Source organism: Thunnus albacares, chromosome 15 (genome assembly GCF_914725855.1).
Source record: "Thunnus albacares chromosome 15, fThuAlb1.1, whole genome shotgun sequence".
Lineage (NCBI taxonomy): Eukaryota > Metazoa > Chordata > Actinopteri > Scombriformes > Scombridae > Thunnus > Thunnus albacares.
This window is the reverse complement of record NC_058120.1, coordinates 23,436,267-23,458,815: the sequence shown is the minus strand read 5'-3', so window position 1 is coordinate 23,458,815 and position 22,549 is coordinate 23,436,267. Positions and strand designations below refer to the sequence as shown.

The following is a 22,549-nucleotide window of genomic DNA, read 5'->3' as shown; positions in this document are numbered from 1 at the left end:
AAAGGTTACATGCATGATTCAGTACTGAGTCCACATCTTCAAAACCAACATACTAAAGTTACGTCTCCTTGGGGAAAAAACTGTTGTGTTGCAGTTGAGTAAATGTGCATTTAGAGTATTAACAACCGTTTTAATAACCTGTGCCCAGTTGATTCTTGGATGGAAGCTCAAACTCCTACACTGACAATGTGGAGGAAACAAATGATGGAAAGTGTTGCATGTGAAAAGGTGGTGGGAAGATTGAACTGGAGGAATCATATGGTTAAAGAACAACAGATCAGCTTTAGTAGGTGTATATCTGGAGGGAGGCAACCCAACCTTGATAAGAATCTGATGGTTTGGTTCACCTGTAATTGTTGTCATGCAGTAATGCACCACATTATTGTACTTAAATAACTGCCTTTCTTATATTAATGTCTGTTTGGTTACCTGCCTCTTTTTGGGGGGATTTTAAATAAAATTAAATAAACTTTAAATTAAAAAAACACACTGCTGGGCATTTTACACAGAAAAGCAAATCCTCCAACAACAACTCTCATGTCAATCAGACCACAGAGATACTTTTGTGGCAGTCTTTGAAATAGCGAATCACTTTGTGATGTAGTTTTTTTTGTTTTATTGTGTATATGTCGTTCTTTAATCATTTCATCACAGACATTTCACACCTTAACTATGAACTGTTTACTTAACCACCATCAGGGAGGCGATACAGATGCCTCCACTCCCACACCAGCAACAGCCTTTTTCCTGCTGAATTGTAATAAACCCTTTAAACTGAAGTATTTACTCACCACAACGCCACTTTATATAACACACTGCATCATTACTCAAGTGTATATCTGATGAAGAAATACATCTTTGGGCGATGCCTGCCCCTCCTGGTTTGGCCCCTCGATCTTTTCAACTGTGTGTCACAACCTCAAGGTCTGAATGCAGCTTCCCTTCCTTCTATTTGCATTCCATCTGATCACTGCCTTGCAACACCTATAGATTACTAATATTTACATACTGTCTACTGTACCAGTTTTTTTTATTGCATAAAAGTGCTTCCCTGTCATTGCTCTGGGTCACCTCACCGGCTCAGATCCTCTGTGTCTGTGGGTTCACAAGTCATTAAACTCACACAGCTAAACTGGACTTAAATGATCTTCAACAATATATATGCACATCTTATATATCTTGTAAACTGCTAATAGTAATTTTTATCATGCACATCAGCACTTTATGTCTAAATTACACTCTAGTTAGATGCCAATTGATTCTTGTTAAATACTTCATTGATAGTGTAAGAAATATGGAAGCATTTTTAAAATGGGCGGCAGATCCACAGAGTTTTGTTGATGTTTGTGTTTGAGTGAGAAAAGTATTCAGGAAATTTGAAGGCTGTAGTCATTTAAGTGATGCAAAATGTGATTTTTATATTAATCACATAAATTTTTTATCATAATTGTTGCTGTTGTGTTGGCTGAAGAGTTTTGAAGATGCTTACTGAGTATTGAACCTTGCATGTAACCAATTGTAAAAAACTGTAAAGCAATAAAACTAATTTGTTCTACTCTAACTCAAACTCCCAACCTGATCCACACCAGCAGGTCACCAAACATGTTCTACTCGGCCATCACATGATATGTGGAGGAAAAACATGGTAACAGATGTGCCACTTTGAGAACATTACACAAAAAATAACTTAATCACCTTTTACTTTTTATTTGACAATTAATTCCACAGTAACAGATGCTGTTTACGCAGCACTAACCCGGCCTGGTCTCCACAGCAGATGTTTTTTTTTTTTAATTTGGCCTGTTTGGCTGCCATTCCTAGAAATTTCAGATAAAATGCAAACTAAGGTTAAAGATTAGCTTTAATAATATACAGGCGGTCAAATGAGGAAAACCGTAGCCTATTTCTAATTTTTGTATTATACAGTGATTAGACAACTTAATTAACTGTGGAGAACATTGCATCTGTCAGAAGAGTTTCCATCCATTTTCACATTCACAGGTCTGAAAGACAAATTTGGCTTCAGGTCTCAGTCCTCAGCATTGGAAAAATTAACTCAATACAACCATTTGGATACTGGGCATGAACACACTAAAAAAAATAGATTCAACGGGTGCCATTTTTATCGGATACTGTAGTTTAGTTTTACAAAGATAACAGAACATACGGTTGTGTTGAATACTAATAATTAAGTATCCCAATCTGAGAATTTATAAACCTCCCAAAACAAAGTCAAAGTATGTCACTAACATTTCACAGGTGCTGTCATGTAAGTAGATCATACTTGAACACAACCATCCATAGCAGCAAGCACACAAGTCCAGAAAATCCATCCGCAGGGCTTCACAGGTATTAACAGTCTGATAAAACAGTGCAATTCTTAATTCTTCCATGGAGTTCCTGTAGGCTTGGTCCATTAACAGGTTAAAAAATGTGTCATTCATGTTAAATGAATGTCACCTATTGACTCATATAGAGGAGAATTCCTCCCTCGATTAAGGTTTGCTTTAAGACTGAACCGTCTTACTGTCCTTATTTGCACTCACAGCTGGCTGAATGCAGCAGAACAGCGTTATTGCTACTGGATAGTCAGTGAAAACAGGTGTAGAGAGTCGGGCTTAGCCTGGATCCAGGGTTTAAGACTGTTTTTTTTTTAAAGATGGTATAGTTTGCTCATTTTCTGAAGAACTTCAGGTAAACCACAGCACCCAGAATAGCCAACTCCATTAAAATGATGACACCTAACAGCAACTTGTTGGTCACAAGCCTATGAGACAGAAAAGGAGAAAGTCATTGCGGTAAACATTAAGCAAAGGCTTTTTTACGCATCTTACATAACCATTTACCGAAAAGGAAGGATCAGATATTGCGAAATTATGATTTTCAGTTATTTTATTACACATTAAGTGCTTCACATGCTTTTCTAAACAAAAAACAAAATTCAGAGAGATGTTATTTGAGGTGAAATAACTCAATTCTTTTCATTTGTTACTCATCACATGCATGTTTTATGTGATTAATGTCCAGCATTTTGTCTTGTTAATGTACAGAGGAGTACAGGTAATTGTGATCTCATGTCAGTGGAAGGCAAAGAAAAAACAGATACATCAAATTCTAGAAAAAATACATTTAGAATTGAATCATTGAGCACATCAATAAAAAAATACTAACAAGAAGAAATGAGTAAAAATCTAGTACTTACCGCCGTGACATGGCACGAAGGATTTTTCGACTTCGACTGAGGTTCTCTCCGGTATTCGCCAACTATGAAAAAACAAAAGACAGAGAAGATATTTAACATAACTATGGTCTGACAAAATGAAATTGTCTTTTTACAATTTAAAAACACAAAAAAACTTCTAATCTAAATCACACTGACCCAGACCTGAGCTGTGCCACCTGCTTTGCCCCTAAACTAGTCACAATTGCTGGGCAGCTTTCAGAAATTCTATCAAATTCGGAAAACTGAATCAAAACATCTCAGATATTAACTCTGAATCCATGTGAACTAGTGCAGTGTCTTAATCTTGTTTCTTATAGTAGCCAGATAATCATTTAAAGCTCACTCTGTTTCTGGTGCGGTCCAGCTGTTCCCTCTGCTCTCCCAGCTCCTCGATGATATCTGTGCCAATGTGCTCCGTCTCAGCTGCGATACGCTGACTTCGTTCGATACTCTGGCTGGCGTTGTTCAGAGACTCCGTACCTTGGAGCAGCAAGGCTCTCTGGGACTGCAAGTGTGTCTGCATGGGTGGGTAAAAATTACAAAGTCAGCCAGGGTAAATAAAGCAAGAAAAGTAATTTTCAAGACAATAAAATTAATCTTCAGATATTAATTTGTCCTGTTGAATATATTTCAGGGGTAACATTACGATAAAATGCTATACACTTCCATTTCTAGTGTGCCTACTTTGCCTCAAACTGACACATCTATGCAAACATCGTCAATTTACAGGCTTCCAACATTTTATTAAATCCTGTTTTACAAGCTGCAGAGAAGAGATGTAGGCTTGTTGTTCTCAGTCTAGGAAACTGACAACTACAGATATCATTTTCCACTGATGTTTCATACAGGTGAAACATTTCCTGCTATTAGATTTCCTTGTAACTGCCCTGGAAATATGTCTTGTAGCCATTATCCAGGGGGAATAAGACAAAGAAAAAAGATAGTGAATAGAGAAATAAAGTACGAACTTTAACATTATGAAGGTGTTTTAAGTTCTCCTTTAGAGTGAGTTTAGTTCTCCTAACCAAGTGACTAAGGAACGTCACTAATGCAAGAAATCTGTAGGGCAACATTCCTGAGTCTTGTGTTTGCCGATGACTCTCACATTAAGCATTTATGACACAAGAAAGTCCACAGCTCCACACTCACACTGTGCTGGTTTTCTGATGAATAAATGCCTTGATGACTTCCTTCTACTGGCTGGGAGGAAAAGCCAAACCCTGTAGTTGAGATTTTAATGTCCCTCTGCAGTTTGCTCAGGTCCCTGCGGTACATGCGCAGCTTTGTACCCATAGCGTTTCGGTAGGAGGAGGGAGCCGCTCGCAGCTCTTCTTCCATTCCTTGTAACTGCAGACAGATAAGAAAAACATAAGGGTCTTATTCTAGAGATACGATCTTTCTCTGTAATGAGCTGTGAAATCTGCTTGTGAACATGTTGACGGTGGTATTTCTGCACAAAACAACCACTGGATTATGTAATATTACAATGATATCTTGACACACCATAACTCAGTCCAATCATGTTTTTGGCATTTCCAAAAAGCTGAATGAGAAGAAATATGTGAAACTAAAAGCAAAGTTGTGAATCTCTTGATACTAAAGGCAAACTAAGTAAATTCCTTTCTGTTTCTTACTAGTTTCAAAATGAGTGGTAGGAAGCAGTTTTACTCAAATCCTGTATTTAAAGGACCAGTGTGTAGGATTTAGTGGCATCTAGTGGTGAGGCAGCAGATTGCAACCAAGTGAATACCCCTCTCTCTCTCTCCCTTCACCCTCCCCTTCCAAGCATGTAGGAGAACCTACGTTGGCTGCGACACTTGTGAAAAACGAAAGGCTGAAAGGCCCTCTCTAGAACCAGTGTTTGCTTTGTCCATTCTGGGCTACTGTAGAATGATGGCGGTGCAACATGGTGGGCTCATTGGAAGAAGGACCCTCTCTCTATGTAGATATTAAGGGCTCATTCTAAGATAACGAAAACACAATGATTCTTAGTTTCAGGTGATTATACACTAATTAAAACATACTTATGAATGTTATATTCCATTTCTGCAAAGTCCGTTCAGTTAGATGCTGCTAAATTCTACACACTGTACCTTTAAGTACAATTATGAGATACTTGTGCTTTACATCTTATGTTACTTGATATTTCTTCTCCACTTTATTCCAGAGGGAATTATTGTAGCTTTGTACTGCACTACATTTATTCCATAGCTATAGTTGCTACTTAGTATCATTATACAAATATGATGCATTTTTACAGATTTAACTACCAAAGATATGCAAAGTTTTTAAAATTAGCTCCACCTCCACAACATACAACAACATTCTGATTAAATGTTAATGTGCCATTAAAAATTATTAAAACATACAATGACTATCAGTCCAAAAACAACTATTCTGCATAATGGATCATTTTACTTTAGATACTTAAATATTATCAGCAACAATTATTATTATTTACTATATTTACTTAGATTTACTGGTCACTAATCCTCTATGATAGTAAACTGAATATCTCTAGGTTGTGGACGAAAACATTTTAGGTTGCCTGTTGGGCTTTGGGAAACAGTGATCGACATTTTTCACCACAATTAATCGAGAAAATAATTGACAGATTAATTGAACATGAAAATACTCATTAGCTGCAGTCCTGAAACCTCTTATGTCAAAAACTATATGACACACACAAATATGTTTCTGTTTTTTAACAACTCATAGACATCTGAAATGTGACCCCGACAACACACTGCTTTTTATAAGACATCAAAAGCCAAAAAGGTTGGAAACCACTGGTTTCATCTTTAGCAATGTGTTGTATTTTAAAAGCTTGTTATATTATCCATTGTGTCAAATCTTCATCTGAAAAGTAACTAAAGCTGTCAAATAAATCTAGTGGAGTAGAAAGTACAATATTTCCCTCTAAAATGTAGTGAAGTGGTAGTATAAAGTATCATCAAATGGAAATACTCAAGTACAGCACAAGTGCCTCAAAATTGTATTTAAGTAAATGTACTTAGTTACCACTGAAAATCGTTGCAGCTTTAGCAATAAATTGTATATTTTGTCAATATCGGAAAAGAATTTCTACTGCGGTTGTTAAACAAGTAAGTGAAGTATGCACATTGAGCTTTATTTCTATGATGATAAAGGCTCGGAGCTTTCTAGCTATCAGATATTTATGTCCAAAACATCCAAACATCAGAGCATCTCACCACTTCCTCCGCCTCCCCCTGCCTCTCATCGAAGCGTCTCACCAGCCTCTTCCTCTCCTCTGCGGACACAACACAAGCTTCAGTTTCACTGCACACAAAATATCCTCAGTGTTTCTTATTATGGCGTTTAGTTAATGAGGTAGCGTAAACTTTGAGTGTTACAATACCAATAACAAGTGTTTACCTCCGTGGCACTTCAGAGCCCTCTCCGGCATCAGCTTCAGCTCTTCGTACAGAGATCTGTAGATTTCGTGCAGCTTCTCGAATTCCTCCGACGACATTTTGAAGGATGTGTAACGTTAGTCAGCTGCCTTTTCTAGAGGAACTACTTTGCCTTTTTTCCCCTGGTAAAAACAGCAATACCAACAAATCACAACTGTACCGTAATCTAGTTCTGGGCTTTGATGACAATAATAAGTTCCTCGGGACTCTTCCGCATGATGGCCCTCATGATCACGTGACAAAAACTCCAAACTAAAAATCAAATACTATGTTCTGGTAAATTTCTTACTAAAATCTAAAACCGCACTCCGCATAATAGTAATACAACTAACGAAAATAATGCCAGACCATGTGAAAACGACTTTAAAATTACGTGAACAACAATTTTATGCAGGCGTTAGGCAGACAGCTTTCACTGGCACCTTCTGGGAAATGTAGTTTTTAAACAGATCTGAGTGGGAAAATGTTTCTTTTGGTTTCTTTTTGGTAATTATAAGGTTGTCGTACATGTTTCTGTTGAAACCCTTATTCAACCACTACTGTACAGACATGGAAAGAAAAATATCTTATACATAAATCTATTATTATATAACTTGGTTGGTAAGAAATTGTAAGAAAAACATCATGGTAGAAGGCATGAAATCAAATAAAGATAATTATACAAACGTTATTAAAATCTATTGTACAACACGATTTATGCATCAACAATCACATACTTATTCAATATCAAGTTGTTTTATTGAGCCCATGACTGTAAACCTATAATGTTTGATTTCATGTACCCATTTCTACATGTGTGCACTTATTTAATTATTAATATATGGTTATTGTTTACATAACTTGGCTCTTGTTTTTCTTTTTTCTCCCTGGGCCGGTGCTACTGATAGAATGCATCGTTACAGTTACGACAAGAATTTGTAGGCTATCATATGGTCAAATAAAGCACTTGGAGAAAAAAAAAAGAAGTTATTAGATACGTGAAATCTGCTTGTTTTAATCAGTCTTATTAGGTAATCTGATTCCCTAAATTGATGGGAATCATTGAATTTCCTTTCTCTTTCTTAATGTATATTTGTATATATTTTAAATAGTCTGTCTCTTAATGTATATTTGTACATATGTTGCATATATTTTATCTTTCTCTTCTCTCTCCTTTTTTTTATAATTCTAAATATTTTATTATATAATCTAATTGGAACTTGAAATTTTCACTGCTTTCAATGTTGCCACCCACTGTGTTGCTGTGCATGTGACAATAAAATAATTTAATCTCTATCTATTTATATATCTATCTAACTAACTATAGATATCCATGTCTCGCCATGTTAAAATAAAAACATTTATAAACTTTCCAAATAATGGTTTACTTTCTTAAAAATATTAAAATCCGCTGGTAAATAAATAAAAAAGAAAAAGATATCACTAAAATGACTGGTAATCTCATTTTTTTCTGTGGCCAGCTGCAGAAACTACAATCCCATGATTCCGTGCGCGGTGTCTCTTTCGCCCCCGCTACACCCCGCACTCCTTTATGCTTTGACATCAGCTGTTCTGCTCCAGAGCAGCAGCGTCCTGCAGGAAGAGACGGGAAAGAGCAAATCCGTGTTGTGATGTTGCTTTTATTAATTATCGCAGGCCTCGGAGTGGTGACGTTACTGGTGATTTCATTTGCACCACACATACGGTAAGCGACAACTAATGCACTCATTCACTCACATATATAAATCACAGATAGGCGGTTACATGGTTTGACAGGACATTACAGTGCACTGATGTAATTATTACGATGAGGTCAATTTACATGATTAAAAATACTTATCGCCCCACTTAATTCAACTAACCGTTATTTTTAAGGTGTATTTTTCATTGCCGTTTTTTTGCACGATGCTGAATTGATTTTCCCAGCAGAAAATCAATGTAATAGAATGATGGAGCTGTGGGAGTTCTTGCACATAGATGAACCGGGTGTCTTCCAGCTGAGAAAGTCGGGCCTATCAGGAGGCTGAGCGTGGGCGGAGTTATATTTGTATGCATTACTCCAATAGAGCTATTGGTTATGGGGCGGCCCTGCACGGTGGCGTGGGTCGTACGACTTGACGCTCAGGATTGTTCATTATCCAAGTTTCTGTATGAATAATTAAGGCAGGCTGTCCATATGTCCAATCATAATGAGGACATAACTTACACTGACTGCAGAAGGAGCTACTAGTCATTCCAATAGAGGTGGAAGAAATATTCAGATCCTTTACTTAAGCAAAAATACATAAGTATAGCAGTAAACTGTAGTGGTTTGGACCCTCTGACTGATATATTATTATATATGACATCATTAGATTATTAATACTGAAGCATCAGTGCAGCATGTTACTGTTGTAGCTGCTGCAGGTGGAGCTAGTTTGAACTACTTTATATACAGTTAGCTAGTTTAGTCCAGTGGTTCCCAACCAAGGGGTCGGGCCCCTCCAAAGGGTCACCAGATAAATCTGAGGGGTCGTGAGATGATTAACAGGAGAGGAAAGAAGAAAAAACAAAGTTCTGATACACAAATCTGTTTTCAGTTTTTTCTCTAATCTTTGATTTTTGGTGAAATGTTGGATCATTTGAACATTTATTGAAATGAAACCATGTGAGAAGTTTAGAGGGAAAAATCACTGTTTGGTGGAGCTGTTAACAACTCACAGACATCTGAAATGTGACCCCGACTACACACTGCTTTTTGTGAGACGTCAAAAACCAAAAAGGTTGGAAACCACTGGTTTTATCTTTAAGAATATGTTGTATTTTAGAAGCTGATATATTATCCTTTGTGTCAAATCTTCATCTGAAAAATAACTAAAGCTGTCAGATAAATGTAGTTGAGTAGAAAGTACAATATTTCCCTCTGAAATGTAGTGGAGTGGAAGTATAAAATAGCATCAAATGGAAATACTCAAGTAAAGTACAAGTACCTCAATTTTTTACTTAAGCACAGTACTTGAGTAAATGTACTTAGTTACTTTCCACCAGTGTCCATGATACAGTATCTCTGGTATTAATCAGTAGTTACTGTCCGTTAACAGACAATATGCAGCAGGAGGAGTTTGCAAATCTACAACTCGTCTGGATGGGAAGACCGTCCTCATCACTGGAGCCAACACAGGGATCGGGAAGGAGACCGCCCTGGATCTGGCAATGCGAGGTGACCTTTTGGTTTTATCTTCAAAAGCAAAATCCCTCTTTGATACCCATAACCTCCCCTTAACAACCCTCAGAGAAAACAGGGGTCTATTTTAGGGCAAAGCAAATTTTAAATCAGTGTTAGAATTAGAGCTGCAATGATTAATCTGTAACTATTTTGATAATCAACTAATTGTTTGGAGTCATTCTTGATCTGATTATCTTTGAGTTGTGGACTGTTGGTTGGGCCAAACAAGATATTTTAGGTTGCATCTTGGATTTTATGAAACAGTGATCGACATTTTTCACCATTTCCAGGCATTTTATAAACCAAACAACTAATTGATTGAGAAAATAATAAACAGATTAATCAATGATGAAAATAATTGTTATTTGCAGCCCTAGTTATAATATTATTAAAAATATATAATGCCAATATACTAGTTTACAGTACTATACACTGTAATGACATTGCAAATATATAAAAATTGATTGAAGGCCTGCACAAACATATTCATTCTCACCAATGTCAAGTCAAAATGTTTAAAAATGGCCACCGCTCCAACACACAATATACCGTATACCAATAGGTTGACAGGCTCTATAATGATAGGTCTGCTCAGGGTAACTATGCTCCCTCTAAATGTAAAATGACATAAAATGATCAAACTTACATGTATGTTAAGTGCAATGAGCTGTTATGCATTATATTAGACAGAAGTCTTAATACCTGTAAACCAAAACTTCACTAATTAATTGTGTTCATTTTTAATCACAATTTGCTTGAAATGATACATTTGGACAACAAAACTTTATAAAATATCATGATATGATCAGAAATTCACAACACGATTCTTCAGACACTTAAGTGATAACATTGAATTATTGTCCAGCTCAGTGACTATTGCATCTAAACTAAAGATGTTACATAAAAGGATTTATTCTCTTTGTGCTTTGGAGCTGACCCTTGAATGATTTGCTGGTGGTTGGCTGGCATGTTAGAGACCTGCTGCGGGAATTTTAATATTGTTGCCTTCATTCTTGGTCAATCAAGCAGCATAAAATGTAATCTCATTTTTCAAAAACAGAGGGCATTTCAAGGCTCCTCAGTGCTTTCAGTTGTGTTGTGTTTAGTTAGTCACTGAACTATGTGTGTAATCCTTTTTTTTCTAGTTTGGTTCAGTGTGCCACAGCTTAAATATAAAAGCATCCTAAATTGAAACCAAAATTCTAAACTCCAATAAAAAATATTAGAGATTGGGATGTTTTGTTCAACTAGCCATATAAATATAAAAGTGATACTTTGCTTGAGGAGTGACATATAATTGCTCCACACACCAAAACTGAACAGAAGCCTCCTTGTATCCTCTCTTTGAATTACTGTAGTTTCTGTTTTGTCAATAACTTGTCTTATTTTCTTTATTTTTTTTACACAACAGGGGCTCGGGTGATTATGGCATGCAGAGACACAGAAAAAGGTGAGGAGGCTGCAGCCAGTATCCGAGCTGCGTACCCCAAAGCACAAGTGGAGGTTCGAGAGCTGGATTTGGCAGATACCTGCTCTATACGAGCCTTCGCACAGAAATTCCTGAGAGGTATGCACGCAGTAGCTGTTTGATATTCACATCTACCCACAAAGCTCAGTTTTATTGTTGTTTAACATGTATCACAGCTGTTGTGTCCCTTTCCCCCCCCCCCCCCAATGTTTTGTTCTTCAGAGGTCACCCAACTTCATATCCTTATCAATAACGCGGGGGTGATGATGTGCCCTTACACGAAAACAGTTGATGGCTTTGAGATGCATATTGGGGTCAATCACTTAGGTAAGACTTCACTGACATCTAATCCCAGCAATGACTCATTCAAGCCTTAAATGAGTCTTGTTTTTACAGTTGGGATTGGTACACCGAATCAAAAAACAAGACTGTGTGTTCTGACTGCTAACCGTACGTGTGTCTTACTTCTGGCAGGTCACTTCCTGTTGACGTTCCTCCTGATCGGGCTGTTGAAGCGCAGTGCGCCGGCCCGGATCGTGGTGGTCTCGTCTCTTGCTCATAATTTTGGCTGGATCCGTTTCCATGACCTTCACAGCCAGGGCAGCTACAACAGCGGATTAGCATACTGCCAGAGCAAGCTGGCAAATGTGCTCTTTGCCAGAGAGTCTGCACGTAGACTAAAAGGTACACAAATACACACACAAAATGGGAGAAAGGACAGATGACCTGCTCTGGCATACAGGGTAGTAACAGCGAGGATTAGTGGTGCATTGTGCCCAGAGTAGGAGTGAGGAGATAAAACCAAATACAAAAATACAAAATATAACACCCATTTCATCAGTATTTAAAAAACACAGCTGGTGCATCCTGTACAATTTCAGTATTGTGTTAGAGAAAAGTCTTTAAATATAGCAGGAAGTAAAATAATATATTCCACAAATGAATACATCTAAATCATCATCATAAAAAGCTTAATTCTTGGCATTCCACTATTACTACCTAAATAATATTATTTCCCAGTGTTCAGTCTGTTGGTTAGAAGGTTTAAAAAATGTCTCTGATAGTGACGTCTGTCTTTTGTCCTCACAGGCTCCAATGTGACAGTGAACTCAGTCCATCCTGGGACGGTGAACTCTGACCTGACCAGACACTCGACCCTCATGACGATACTTTTCACCGTCTTGTCTATGTTCCTGAAAACTCCACGGGAAGGAGCGCAGACCAGCATCTACTGTGCCGTGGCAGAGGAGCTACACTCGATCTCTGGGAAACACTTCAGGTAAGCAACAAACTAGAAAGTTGACCTCCAAGAACCATTAAGAAGAAATGTAGACCTCAAAGTAGTCCAGTGAGATTCATATTCAGACTGATATTTCAGTCTGGAGCCCGGCTATGGATGAGTCAGTTCCCTTGAAAACAAGACTCTACAGCCACGCTAGCAGCTCACTAGCTTGGCTAAGTGGTATTTTGAGCTGAATGCAAACACTCTTATGTTTAGTAGGTATAATGTTTACCATATTCACCATCTTAGTTTAGCGTGTTAGCATGCTAACATTTGATAATTAGAACTAAACACAAATTACAGATGATTTTGACCTGATGAGATCGCCACAGTTATTACGACTAATCCTGATGGGACCATGAATGTGTGTACAAAATTTCATGGCAAATCCATCTGATATCTTTTGAAACATAACAATCTCGACCAAAAATTTCAACCCCATGGTGGCACTAGAGGAAAAGTGAAGGAATCACATAAGTCTGGGGGATTCATCCTCAGGGTACCATGAATGTCTGTACAAAATTTTGTGCTAATCCTTCTTGTAGATGTTGAGGTATTTCACTGGGTTAGTGAAAACTTTGACGTGCTAGGAGTGCTAGAGGAAAAGTCAGAGGATCACTTGAGTCATTAGGAGACATCCCCTAGGCACCATGGATATCTGTTCCACCATATAGTTGTTGAGATATTTGACTCTGGGCTAAAGTGGTGAGCCTGCTGACAAACCAACATTGTCATTGCGAGAGCTGCAAGCATGGCTAAAAAATTAACCCCCCCATAGCTGGTCGGTTCAGTTCAAGCTTGTAAGGGTTTTCTGAAATGACTTGGGGGAAATTATCCTCTGGAACCAGATCCACTGAAAATAGGGACAGGCATGTTTCAGTTCTGTTTGTTGAATCTCTTATCAGGGTAGCTACACTTTCACTTGTAACATTCACTATTTTTGGTTTCTTGTCATTTTGTCCATCTAGAAGTTAAACGTTGTAAGTCAGCATAGACCACAATGATGATTATATAAGGAAAATGTTAACATACTGCAAAATAAGAGGCAATTTACTTGTTTTTGCCATCTTACTAGCAAAGCCTTACCTTTACTCCCCTCACGTCAAAGGATAAAGCTGACAATATCCTTTTTTTTTTTTTATTGGCAACAAATCTACAAATCTCGTGCAGAGCCAAACCAACAACGAACTCATCACGTATTGTGTTTGAATTAAAAGCCTGATAGATCTTATTCCTCTGTGCTGTAGACCTCCGTTGTTGTCAAAAAACTATTATAAACATGTCAGTGAGCCACACAGTTGCACTGGATGACATGTTCCTTCACCCTGAAGACGATGGACATCTTAGTTTTTTGACTTTGCACTTAAGTTCTTTGAGAAATGTTCAATGTAACACAAAGTCAAGAGGTTGTGATATGTAGCACAACAAGCTAGCGAAGCTCTGTAAACAGAACCATGTTCCTGTGCATGCACAGTGGCGTCTACTCCCTTGTCTTTGGAACCGTTTCTAAACAAATTACCATAACCGTAGTCATCGGGATGAAGGAACATGTCAGCAGTGTGACTCATTGACTCACTTAATAGTTTTTGGACAACAGCGGACGTCCACGGCACAGAGGAATAAGATGTAACAGGCTTTGGATACACACACAATACTTGTCAGTAGATAAATTCATTGTTGGTTTGGCTCTGCACATGAGATTTGTTGACAATAAGAATAATATAGAAAAAATTGCCAGCCAAATCCTTTAAAGTGCAGCGTTTGTAAGATCAAGCATGTTCCTTGTTTCTGGCCAGGATAAAATAAATGAGGATAACAAACCTTACTATCATGTACAAGGTCAAAGAGAAATGAAAACGCTGCACGCAGAGTGATGACTCATACCATCATTAGCCTTTATGTAATACTCTCCCCACCCCCCGTCCCCCTCCCTTTGTTTCAGCGACTGCGCCCCTGCCTTTGTAGCCCCACAGGGCAGGAGTGAGGACACAGCCAAGAGACTATGGGACGTCAGCTGCGAGCTTCTTGGTATCGAGTGGGACTGATTCAACTTTTAACCGCCATCTATCTCAGTTCTTAAAAGGAGTCCTTATCCTTTCTGTTATCATTAATTTCATCGTTTCACTATGGTTTTGATGTTCTTTACTTTGAACGTTTCTTACCTTCAGAGATTTCAGCAGTCAGGTAATAATGTAAGAGGTACTATAATGTGAAGTTGCTTTTTTGTGTAACAATGCAGTAAATTACAGTATAATAACTTGAGTATTTTGGTGCCTCACAAACCAAAACAACTCAACTGTATTATCATGTAACCACAAATACTTTTTGACTCTATATTTTTGTGACACAATGTGAATACAGTGTAGGCAAAAAAGCAACTTGATGCATCGCAATGCTGTAGGATACTGTGAAGGGTCAAGCCAGGGTAACTGACCAGCATCTTTATCAAATATTGTTTTGTTTTTTTTGATTTATCCAGAATTTGCAGCTAAATTGCTTGACTTTTGTGCCAGTATTTCTAAAATATTGCAGGGGTTCTTACAAAGTTTCCAGGTCGATTAAAATATTAGTAAACTATCAAAAATTAGCTTCAGTCTGAGCCACGATTACAGCTTAAATTGCATAAATGTATTTTGTGATAACTGTAATACATGTTATATAAAGGTTTTCTATTTCAACAGAGTTAGAATCATGTCATTCCAATATTTACGGAGATTTTTTTTTTTCCCATGATCATTGCCAAAACTGCACATTCCTGCAGGAACTACTGTTTTACATTCATAAGGATTCCCCTCCTCATGTTTCCTTCTCAGCATTCACATGCAAGGTTGCCAAGAGTTTACATTCTGTGTTTTATACAAGTGAAACATGCCTTTTACTACACTTACATTCTTGTTAAGAGTTGAATGTTTACATTTAATGTAAATAAACAGAAATATTACTACAAGACTGCTTGTATCAATCCTTTAAAATCTCTTTCAAATGCCATCAACCATGTAAGAACTTATCCGTGCACACACACACACACACACACACACACATTTATCATCTTAAACCAACAAATTTTGGATGAAGTTGATTCATATATTACATATTTTTTTATTTCATTTTACTTTACAAGGGGTGGAGAAAACAATTACATTTCAAAATCATTTGTTCCTGCATCATTAAAGCAGTTACTGTATTACATATTTTACAATTTTCCCCCAAAGAAGTTTATCTTTTTCTTTTAAACTCACACAGTATAAAGTGCGGCAGTGATGAGACAGAGTTAAGGAGGATTAGAGTGCAAGAATGTCGTACGTGTGCATCTCAAAAGTCTGAACTGGCTTATTTTCATCTCTTGCCGACCAACACTGAATATCATATATCTCTGTCTAAATCATCTCAATCTTCACACTAGTGAAAGGGAAGCAAGGCAAAAGCAACATAGTGTCTCCTGTAAATAAAGATGTATTGCTTGACCATGTCAATCAGAATAACTCTGAAATACACACATCTAGTATCCTTGAAAAGGCAGCATCAGCAACTGTTTGCATTGTTATCTTCTTTTGACCAGGTTGTAGGTTTGCAAGATAAACCAACAAAAAGAAAAATACACATAAAAGGTAACTGTATGGCAAAGGTTAAATCCCTTTTTTTTCAAAAAAAGAAAATAATTATTTTATTGTTTATCTGTGTTGAGGCATATATGGGTCGGGTCAACCATGAGAACAAAGTGAAAAGCATGATTTAAAATTAGTGGCACTCGGGGTAATCATTAAATAAATTATGAGACACAAGATGAAACATGCAGAAGCAAAACTAAGAACTAGAGAGGTGATTTTCTTGATAGCGAAGTAAAATTCATTAAGATTACATGATCTATAAGTGCTTCCCTTTCTGTATCCGACTTTGATGTTTCTTGGAGATTTCTTATCATCTTAAATGCCCTTAAATACTTCAAATTCTGTTACTGTCCCTTATCAAAAGGGAATATACGCTGAAAGCTGGCAAAGGAAATGTGCTCTACAATATCAGGTAACACGGGTAAACATTGGTTTACAAAAACAAGACCACAGTTCTCAGTTTCTTCAAGGATTCAACATGTACCGTCCGGATGACACCTAATTACATTTATGTGAATGAATAAAACTGTATCCACACACACACACAGACGATAAGAACAGAAAAAAATAGATTTACAAGCAACACATTTGGCAGAGACTTTCCGGTCAGTTTAAAGATATTTTCCCTTTTGGCTGAGGTAGGAGATTAATCTTAGTCAAATACTGAGTAACAGATATGATTATATTGTGTGAGAATGACTGTATATACTGTATGTATACATAGCAGTTAGCAGTTATGTAGTAGTTGTTGTCATTTGGGTGCGGTAACATTGTTCCCTCTGTATCAGACACTGTACAGACGGGAGATAACAGTGAAATATATCCAGAATAGAAATAAAGCACAGCGGTGATTCGTTAGCTTCACAGACACAGGGAGGTGGCTCAAATAAAAAGAGAAAGTGATCATTTCGAGATGTTTCCATTTCATATTCCATGTGTTTTCCAGACCTTAACAGCATGTAGCAGGTCTCCTAATATACTGACAGATTAGTCAAATTTTAATATGTCTGTAATCTCATCACATTCTGGATGATCTGACCGAATAATCTGGTTGGCATGAAGTGTGGTGTATGCCAATAATCAGCTACAATGTTCTGCATCTGAAGATCACAGCTGCTGTCTCGTTACAGTCATTTGTATCTTAGGGCTAACTAATTGTTTAACCCCCTCACATTTCTCAACCTCATCTGTTTTTTGAGTCTAAGTGTTGTCTGTGTAATCCCTTGTTATGCCGACTGTACCTTTACCTGGCATTGGGTCGGGCCTGGCGCTGCTGAGGAGCCTTGCCGTGGTGTTCAGACAGCCACTGGCGACAAATGTTTTGCATCACTGAGTCTTGTGCTCCCTCTGCGGCCTGAAGGACGTCCTGGACCAACGGGCCTGCCCGGCTCGGCTCCAGTTTCACCGCCAGCAGGTACGCTGGCCGCAGCTTACTGCACTGCAGGTAGGCTTTGATCTGCACACAGAGGGACAGTGATGATGAGAATTACATCAACAACAATCTTTGATTTATACAACTTTCTGAGGGTCTATAAACATGGATTTTGTTAGTGAAGGATATTAATTTTTGCTGGTTTGACCTTCTTGGGCAGATCATTCAATAATGAGGAGTGGAAAGATTAGCAGAATAACAGGCCCCATGATATCACTAAGGGAATAAAGGATGACTTTCACAAATAGAATAGCTGGCACTCAATGAAAGTGATGTTAAAACAGGGTCATTGTGATTTCTGTATCTGTAAAAGACAGCCTGAGGCAAGAAAAGCAATGAATGAAATGCTTTGCAGTCATTACCTTGCTCTCTGTGCTCTTAGTCTCTAGAATGAGACTTTCCAGCTCCTTGGCCTGAATCAGATACAGAACAATAAATGTTGACCAAACAGACAACATGGAGGTAAGTCATGTTTAGCTGTTATCAAAGTACACTCGATATTCATTTTTACTATCATCAAGAAGTTTCTGTCACTCACATCAGCTGGTCCCTTATCTGCAACAGACACACAGCTGAGGATGAGGGCATCACAGTCGTTTTTGGTGGCAGTGCCCGACTCGCCAACGCATTTGAGCAGCTGCCGCACGGCTCCATACTGCCTCTGACGGACCAGCCTTTGGCCGGCCCGCACGTAGACGGCCTGAGCCTCCAGCTGGAAGTCCTGCAGCAGGACGGGAGGGAGAAAGAGACGACGGATATTTCAACCTTTGAATGGAAAACTACTAGACAATAACCACATGTATCTCCCTCGTGTCCACATATTGTTGCTGCTGTACTGTATTTTTTGTAGAAAGAGTTTATCAGTTAATGAATGCTTATCTTTAGTGTTTATGACTGAAATCAAGATTATAAAACCTAACTGATCACAATCACAGTTAGAAAGTTACATTTTGTCTGTCTGTTGGAAGAAGTCTGAACTTCAAAACAGATCATCTCTTGTATGAACATACCTGTATGACTCTGTATGCGATGCCAAAACCTTCTTCAATGTTTTTTCCTCCAAGCATCACCTGCAATAATACAAATTCAGGATATACTGTATTACTGATTATACTGAAAAAATAATACACATCTAATACAGAGCACAGTCCCAACCAGGTATTTAATACTTTACATTAAGTCCACATATACAGTAATCTTGGAGAGTTTGACTTTAAATTGTTCAATTTTATTCTGGATAACGTAACTCATTCCTTCTTATTCCATATTTCTTTTCATCACTGGCAAAAATGTCTCTTTTTTTTCTTAAGGTTCCTCTCTGAAATTGTGTGTATTGATTTTTATTATGTGGAGTGTTTATACCATCAATGTTGCTGTTTTGTGGTGTTTTGATGCTTTAATGAGCTGCCAAAGACAATTTTCAACTTTTGTGGACAAAAAAAGTTTATTCTTCTCTATCATATTATATTCTTTAAGGCCCCAACATACAATACCAGTCAAAAGTTTGGACACACCTTTCCATTCACTTGAATGAGAAAGTGTGTCCAAAGTTTTGACTGGTACTGTATATTCCACATACCTCAACACCTCTTCTATCAGCTATTTAGGCATACTGTTTAGACTCAACCACAACTTGAATCCAAGGCATTTTAGCGACACTGATGTATACTAGAAGAATGACAAGTGGAACTTCACCTTGCAGGCAACCTCCACCTTTATGGGGCTTCCTCCAAACAGTGTAGGTGGTGCACTGGACCCAGTGGACTTGGAGGAAGGTGTACTGGTCTGCGGAGCCTTGGGGGAGGCCGCCGTCTCACAGCGGTGGAGAAAACGGGTCACCTCTAGCTGGAGCTCGATTGTATTCATGTGCCTGATAAAAATAAGACAGGAGAGACCAAAAAAAGCAACTGAGAGGGAGCCAAAATATCTAAAGCGGATGTGGAGTAATGGAGCACAAAATACAGGGCTACACGTTTATTTTTAATTTATTCAATCAATGGTAAATTCTGAGAAAGAGGCAGATGTGCAGTTTTATTTTCATCAAAATAACTGAAATAAGCATATATTCAATCACCTGGACACGTCACTTGATGACATCATCTTCCTGAATGAGTTGACTTGAGACTTTCTCCTCCCGGCACCCCGACCTTGCTGCTCCTGCAGGTATGTCCTCAGGTGCTCTTTGGCGCTCACCAACCAGTGCTACACAAGATCAAAGTCAAGATAACAGAAAGGTTTAACTTTCTCTTAGCAACAGGGAACCTTTTTCTTTTTGTCAAATACATAACTGCAAAAAAACAAGATGAATGAAATACCTGCTGCTCTCCAAGCTGTAGGTACGAACTGGCTCTATATGTGAAGAATCGGATGCAGGTCATAGCCGCACGCACGTGATCCTGTCCAGGTGAAAAGGGTTTTACATTTTGTGAAAGAGGTATTATTTGATCATAAATCAAAATTCTAAAGGTACTGAGAAATGCAAATGATCAGCTGGTGAATTATTATTATTATTATTATTTTTTCATTATTTTAAATAAAGCCAGAAAACTTTGTATAAACATTGCTCTCCCACCTGTATTTCTTTACATTTTCAAATGATAATTCAAGTTTAAAATGCTCAAAAAAAAAAGACTAACCATCATGAACTGCTGGAGCTGGTAGAGAGTGTGGTAGTATCCCCGCCGCTGCAGGAACTGGCAGGAGGCAATAAGGTAGCGACTGCATGTTTCCAGGCCGGGGTCCAGTTTTTCCAGTATCCCCTGCAGCATGCCAAGACGTCCCCGTTCCAGAGTGGGCTGCAACACGCCCTCTAGAAACACTTCCTCCGGGGAGTCCTGAGAATGAAAACTAATGTCAATATTTGTATTTGAGCAACTCTTTCAAAACACTCCCTACCTGATCAACCTTTTTAAGGGTTTGATCAACCTACAGCTTGTTTCTTTTGTATACGTTTACCTTGTTGCATTTTTGCCCAATTCATAGCGAACCAGGGATTATAAACCAAAGTCACATGAACCCACATGCACCTTGTTAACCAGACAGAGTTTGGGTAACCTGACATCCTGCTGGATTAGAGATGCCAACAGAGAGTTAGATCAACTCAATACTCAATAACCAGCCTGTAGAGGAAGTAGAACATTACATACTTGGGCACAATCATTAATCAGACTCTAACTTTTATTGAGAACTCAAAGAGCATTTTAAAGAGAGACAACCAGCAATTATTTTTAATTAGGAAGCTAAGGAGCTTTGGTGTTAGCCAACACATACTTGAAATGGCATACAGGAGCCTTGTTGAAAGCATATTATCATTTACCATAACAGCTTAATACAGCAACTTGAGTATGAAGAGCAAAAACAAGCTCTCCAAAATTGTTAACATTGCGAGGAAGGTGATTGGCGAGTCACAAAAACAACTGTGTAATATATTTGACAGTGCTGTACACAGGAGGGCTAAACATATAACTACAGATACCTCACACCCACTACAGTTTCAGCTGCTCTTATCTGGCCGTCGATTCAGGGCCCCAAGGAAGTCTTTTATTCCCTGTGCTATGCAGGCATTGCATAAAGAGTGACTGCATCAGGGAACACTTGTTATTATGTAACATCTGCTCTCTGGTATTATTTATAACTACCTGCTGCTACCTGCCCATTTGCACTATTGTATGTTGTATATGTTTTATGTTTTTTTAATGGCATGTTGTACTATGTTTAGTGTATGTACTTTTACTGTACTTTCAATCTAATCTAACTAATCTAATTTAACTCACTTACACTAACTTAAAAAAGGAGTGAGATTTCTCAGGATGAGTGTCAGCTGTGAGTCTAAATTCATAAACTCAGCCTCACCTTGTTGAGAAGGTATGTTAGGGCCTCTGACATGCAGTCATGACGCATATAGAAGCTGATCAGTGCCAGGTGAGTGCCGTATGTGTTCAGGTAGTAGAGACACTCCTGGTGGAGGCTGCTGCTCAGGATCTGTGTGTCTGGTCGCTCCACAGGACCGGACTCACACAGGGCAACCTCCAGCTCCCGCAGAGACGCCAAGATGTCCTCACCGGGAGACTGACACAGACACGGGAAACACAAACACAGCACAGAAAGTCACACAAAGGGTCATAAATGTATGCGTGTAAACCTTGCAACCTTGACATTACACAACATAAGTCTTACTTGGGGTGCTTTTATTTAAATCATAGTATGACAGGGTCAGATAGAGTACAGTAAATGTCACTGAACCACAACCAGTAGTCTCTGAAGCATCAAGAACCACACGAGCGTGTCAAAGTTCTCTCACTGGATACTCCCACTTTAATCCAGGCCAACACACATCACACATGTAAGTGCAAGTGCCACTCATGCTAGAATGTACTGGCCTCCTCTCAATGTGAAGAAGCCAAGACCTCTTGGCATCAACCGATACAGTGGGATATTCCTGAGGTATCATGTACCAGAGTCGGGAGGGGTGAAGTAGTTGTGTACTCTCTGTAGGACTCCAGAATGTGCCCACCAGAGGAATGACTGTACATGACCTCTACTCTATATATGTTATTCTAAAATGACACTGCAGAAGAAATATAGATTAGATACATATGTTCTATTCATTTTTTCCCCTTTTCCTTATCCACACCTAATTTTTTTATACTATGCTTATTCATCAATCATCTCTGGCAAGGTTTATGTTCTAGCTACAAGTTCTCTTCGCAAAGGCCAGAGTGAATTTATAATTTGACTGAACTAAAACTGCTGCAGAACAGATTCAAGTTGGCAGATGTTTAAGTGTAGTGCTCATGCAGGATAAATTACAGTAATTACAAAGGGCTGCTTTTGTACTGGCTATAACGGAGGCCAACCATTACAGTAGTGATGTAGTTGGACACAGAATAAGACCGTCATGTCATGACATTGAAGCCTT

The 22,549-nt window shown here is 38.3% G+C and overlaps 3 protein-coding genes across 3 annotated transcripts in view; 1 reads left to right on the top strand and 2 right to left on the bottom strand.

Moving 5' to 3' along the window:
* Window positions 1–1,691: 1,691 nt before the first annotated feature.
* vti1b (vesicle transport through interaction with t-SNAREs 1B) lies at window positions 1,692–6,993 on the bottom strand. Its single transcript, XM_044375510.1, has 6 exons — window positions 6,620–6,993; window positions 6,436–6,494; window positions 4,373–4,570; window positions 3,567–3,740; window positions 3,203–3,264; window positions 1,692–2,767 (listed from the first exon to the last, which is right to left on the bottom strand). Exons 1-6 carry the CDS (start codon window positions 6,714–6,716, stop codon window positions 2,674–2,676), a joined length of 684 nt encoding a protein of 227 aa, XP_044231445.1. The 5' UTR covers window positions 6,717–6,993; the 3' UTR covers window positions 1,692–2,673.
* Window positions 6,994–8,069: 1,076 nt separating this feature from the next.
* Window positions 8,070–15,530, top strand: rdh12 (retinol dehydrogenase 12). The gene is made up of 7 exons (XM_044375509.1): window positions 8,070–8,341; window positions 9,717–9,835; window positions 11,253–11,408; window positions 11,532–11,636; window positions 11,784–11,993; window positions 12,399–12,588; window positions 14,534–15,530. The coding sequence occupies exons 1-7, from the start codon at window positions 8,085–8,087 to the stop codon at window positions 14,634–14,636; spliced, it is 1,140 nt and encodes a 379-aa protein (XP_044231444.1). The 5' UTR covers window positions 8,070–8,084; the 3' UTR covers window positions 14,637–15,530.
* A 140-nt stretch (window positions 15,531–15,670) lies between these two features.
* Window positions 15,671–22,549, bottom strand: part of zfyve26 (zinc finger, FYVE domain containing 26) — a 28,745-nt gene continuing 21,866 nt past the window's right edge. The window contains exons 35-43 of the mRNA XM_044374951.1: window positions 21,484–21,699; window positions 20,268–20,465; window positions 19,947–20,027; window positions 19,706–19,833; window positions 19,327–19,501; window positions 18,642–18,701; window positions 18,170–18,352; window positions 17,994–18,044; window positions 15,671–17,655 (exon numbers count right to left, since the gene is read on the bottom strand). Coding sequence (XP_044230886.1) covers window positions 17,443–17,655; window positions 17,994–18,044; window positions 18,170–18,352; window positions 18,642–18,701; window positions 19,327–19,501; window positions 19,706–19,833; window positions 19,947–20,027; window positions 20,268–20,465; window positions 21,484–21,699 — 1,305 coding nt within the window. The 3' untranslated portion in view covers window positions 15,671–17,442. The remainder of the gene's footprint in view (window positions 17,656–17,993; window positions 18,045–18,169; window positions 18,353–18,641; window positions 18,702–19,326; window positions 19,502–19,705; window positions 19,834–19,946; window positions 20,028–20,267; window positions 20,466–21,483; window positions 21,700–22,549) is intronic.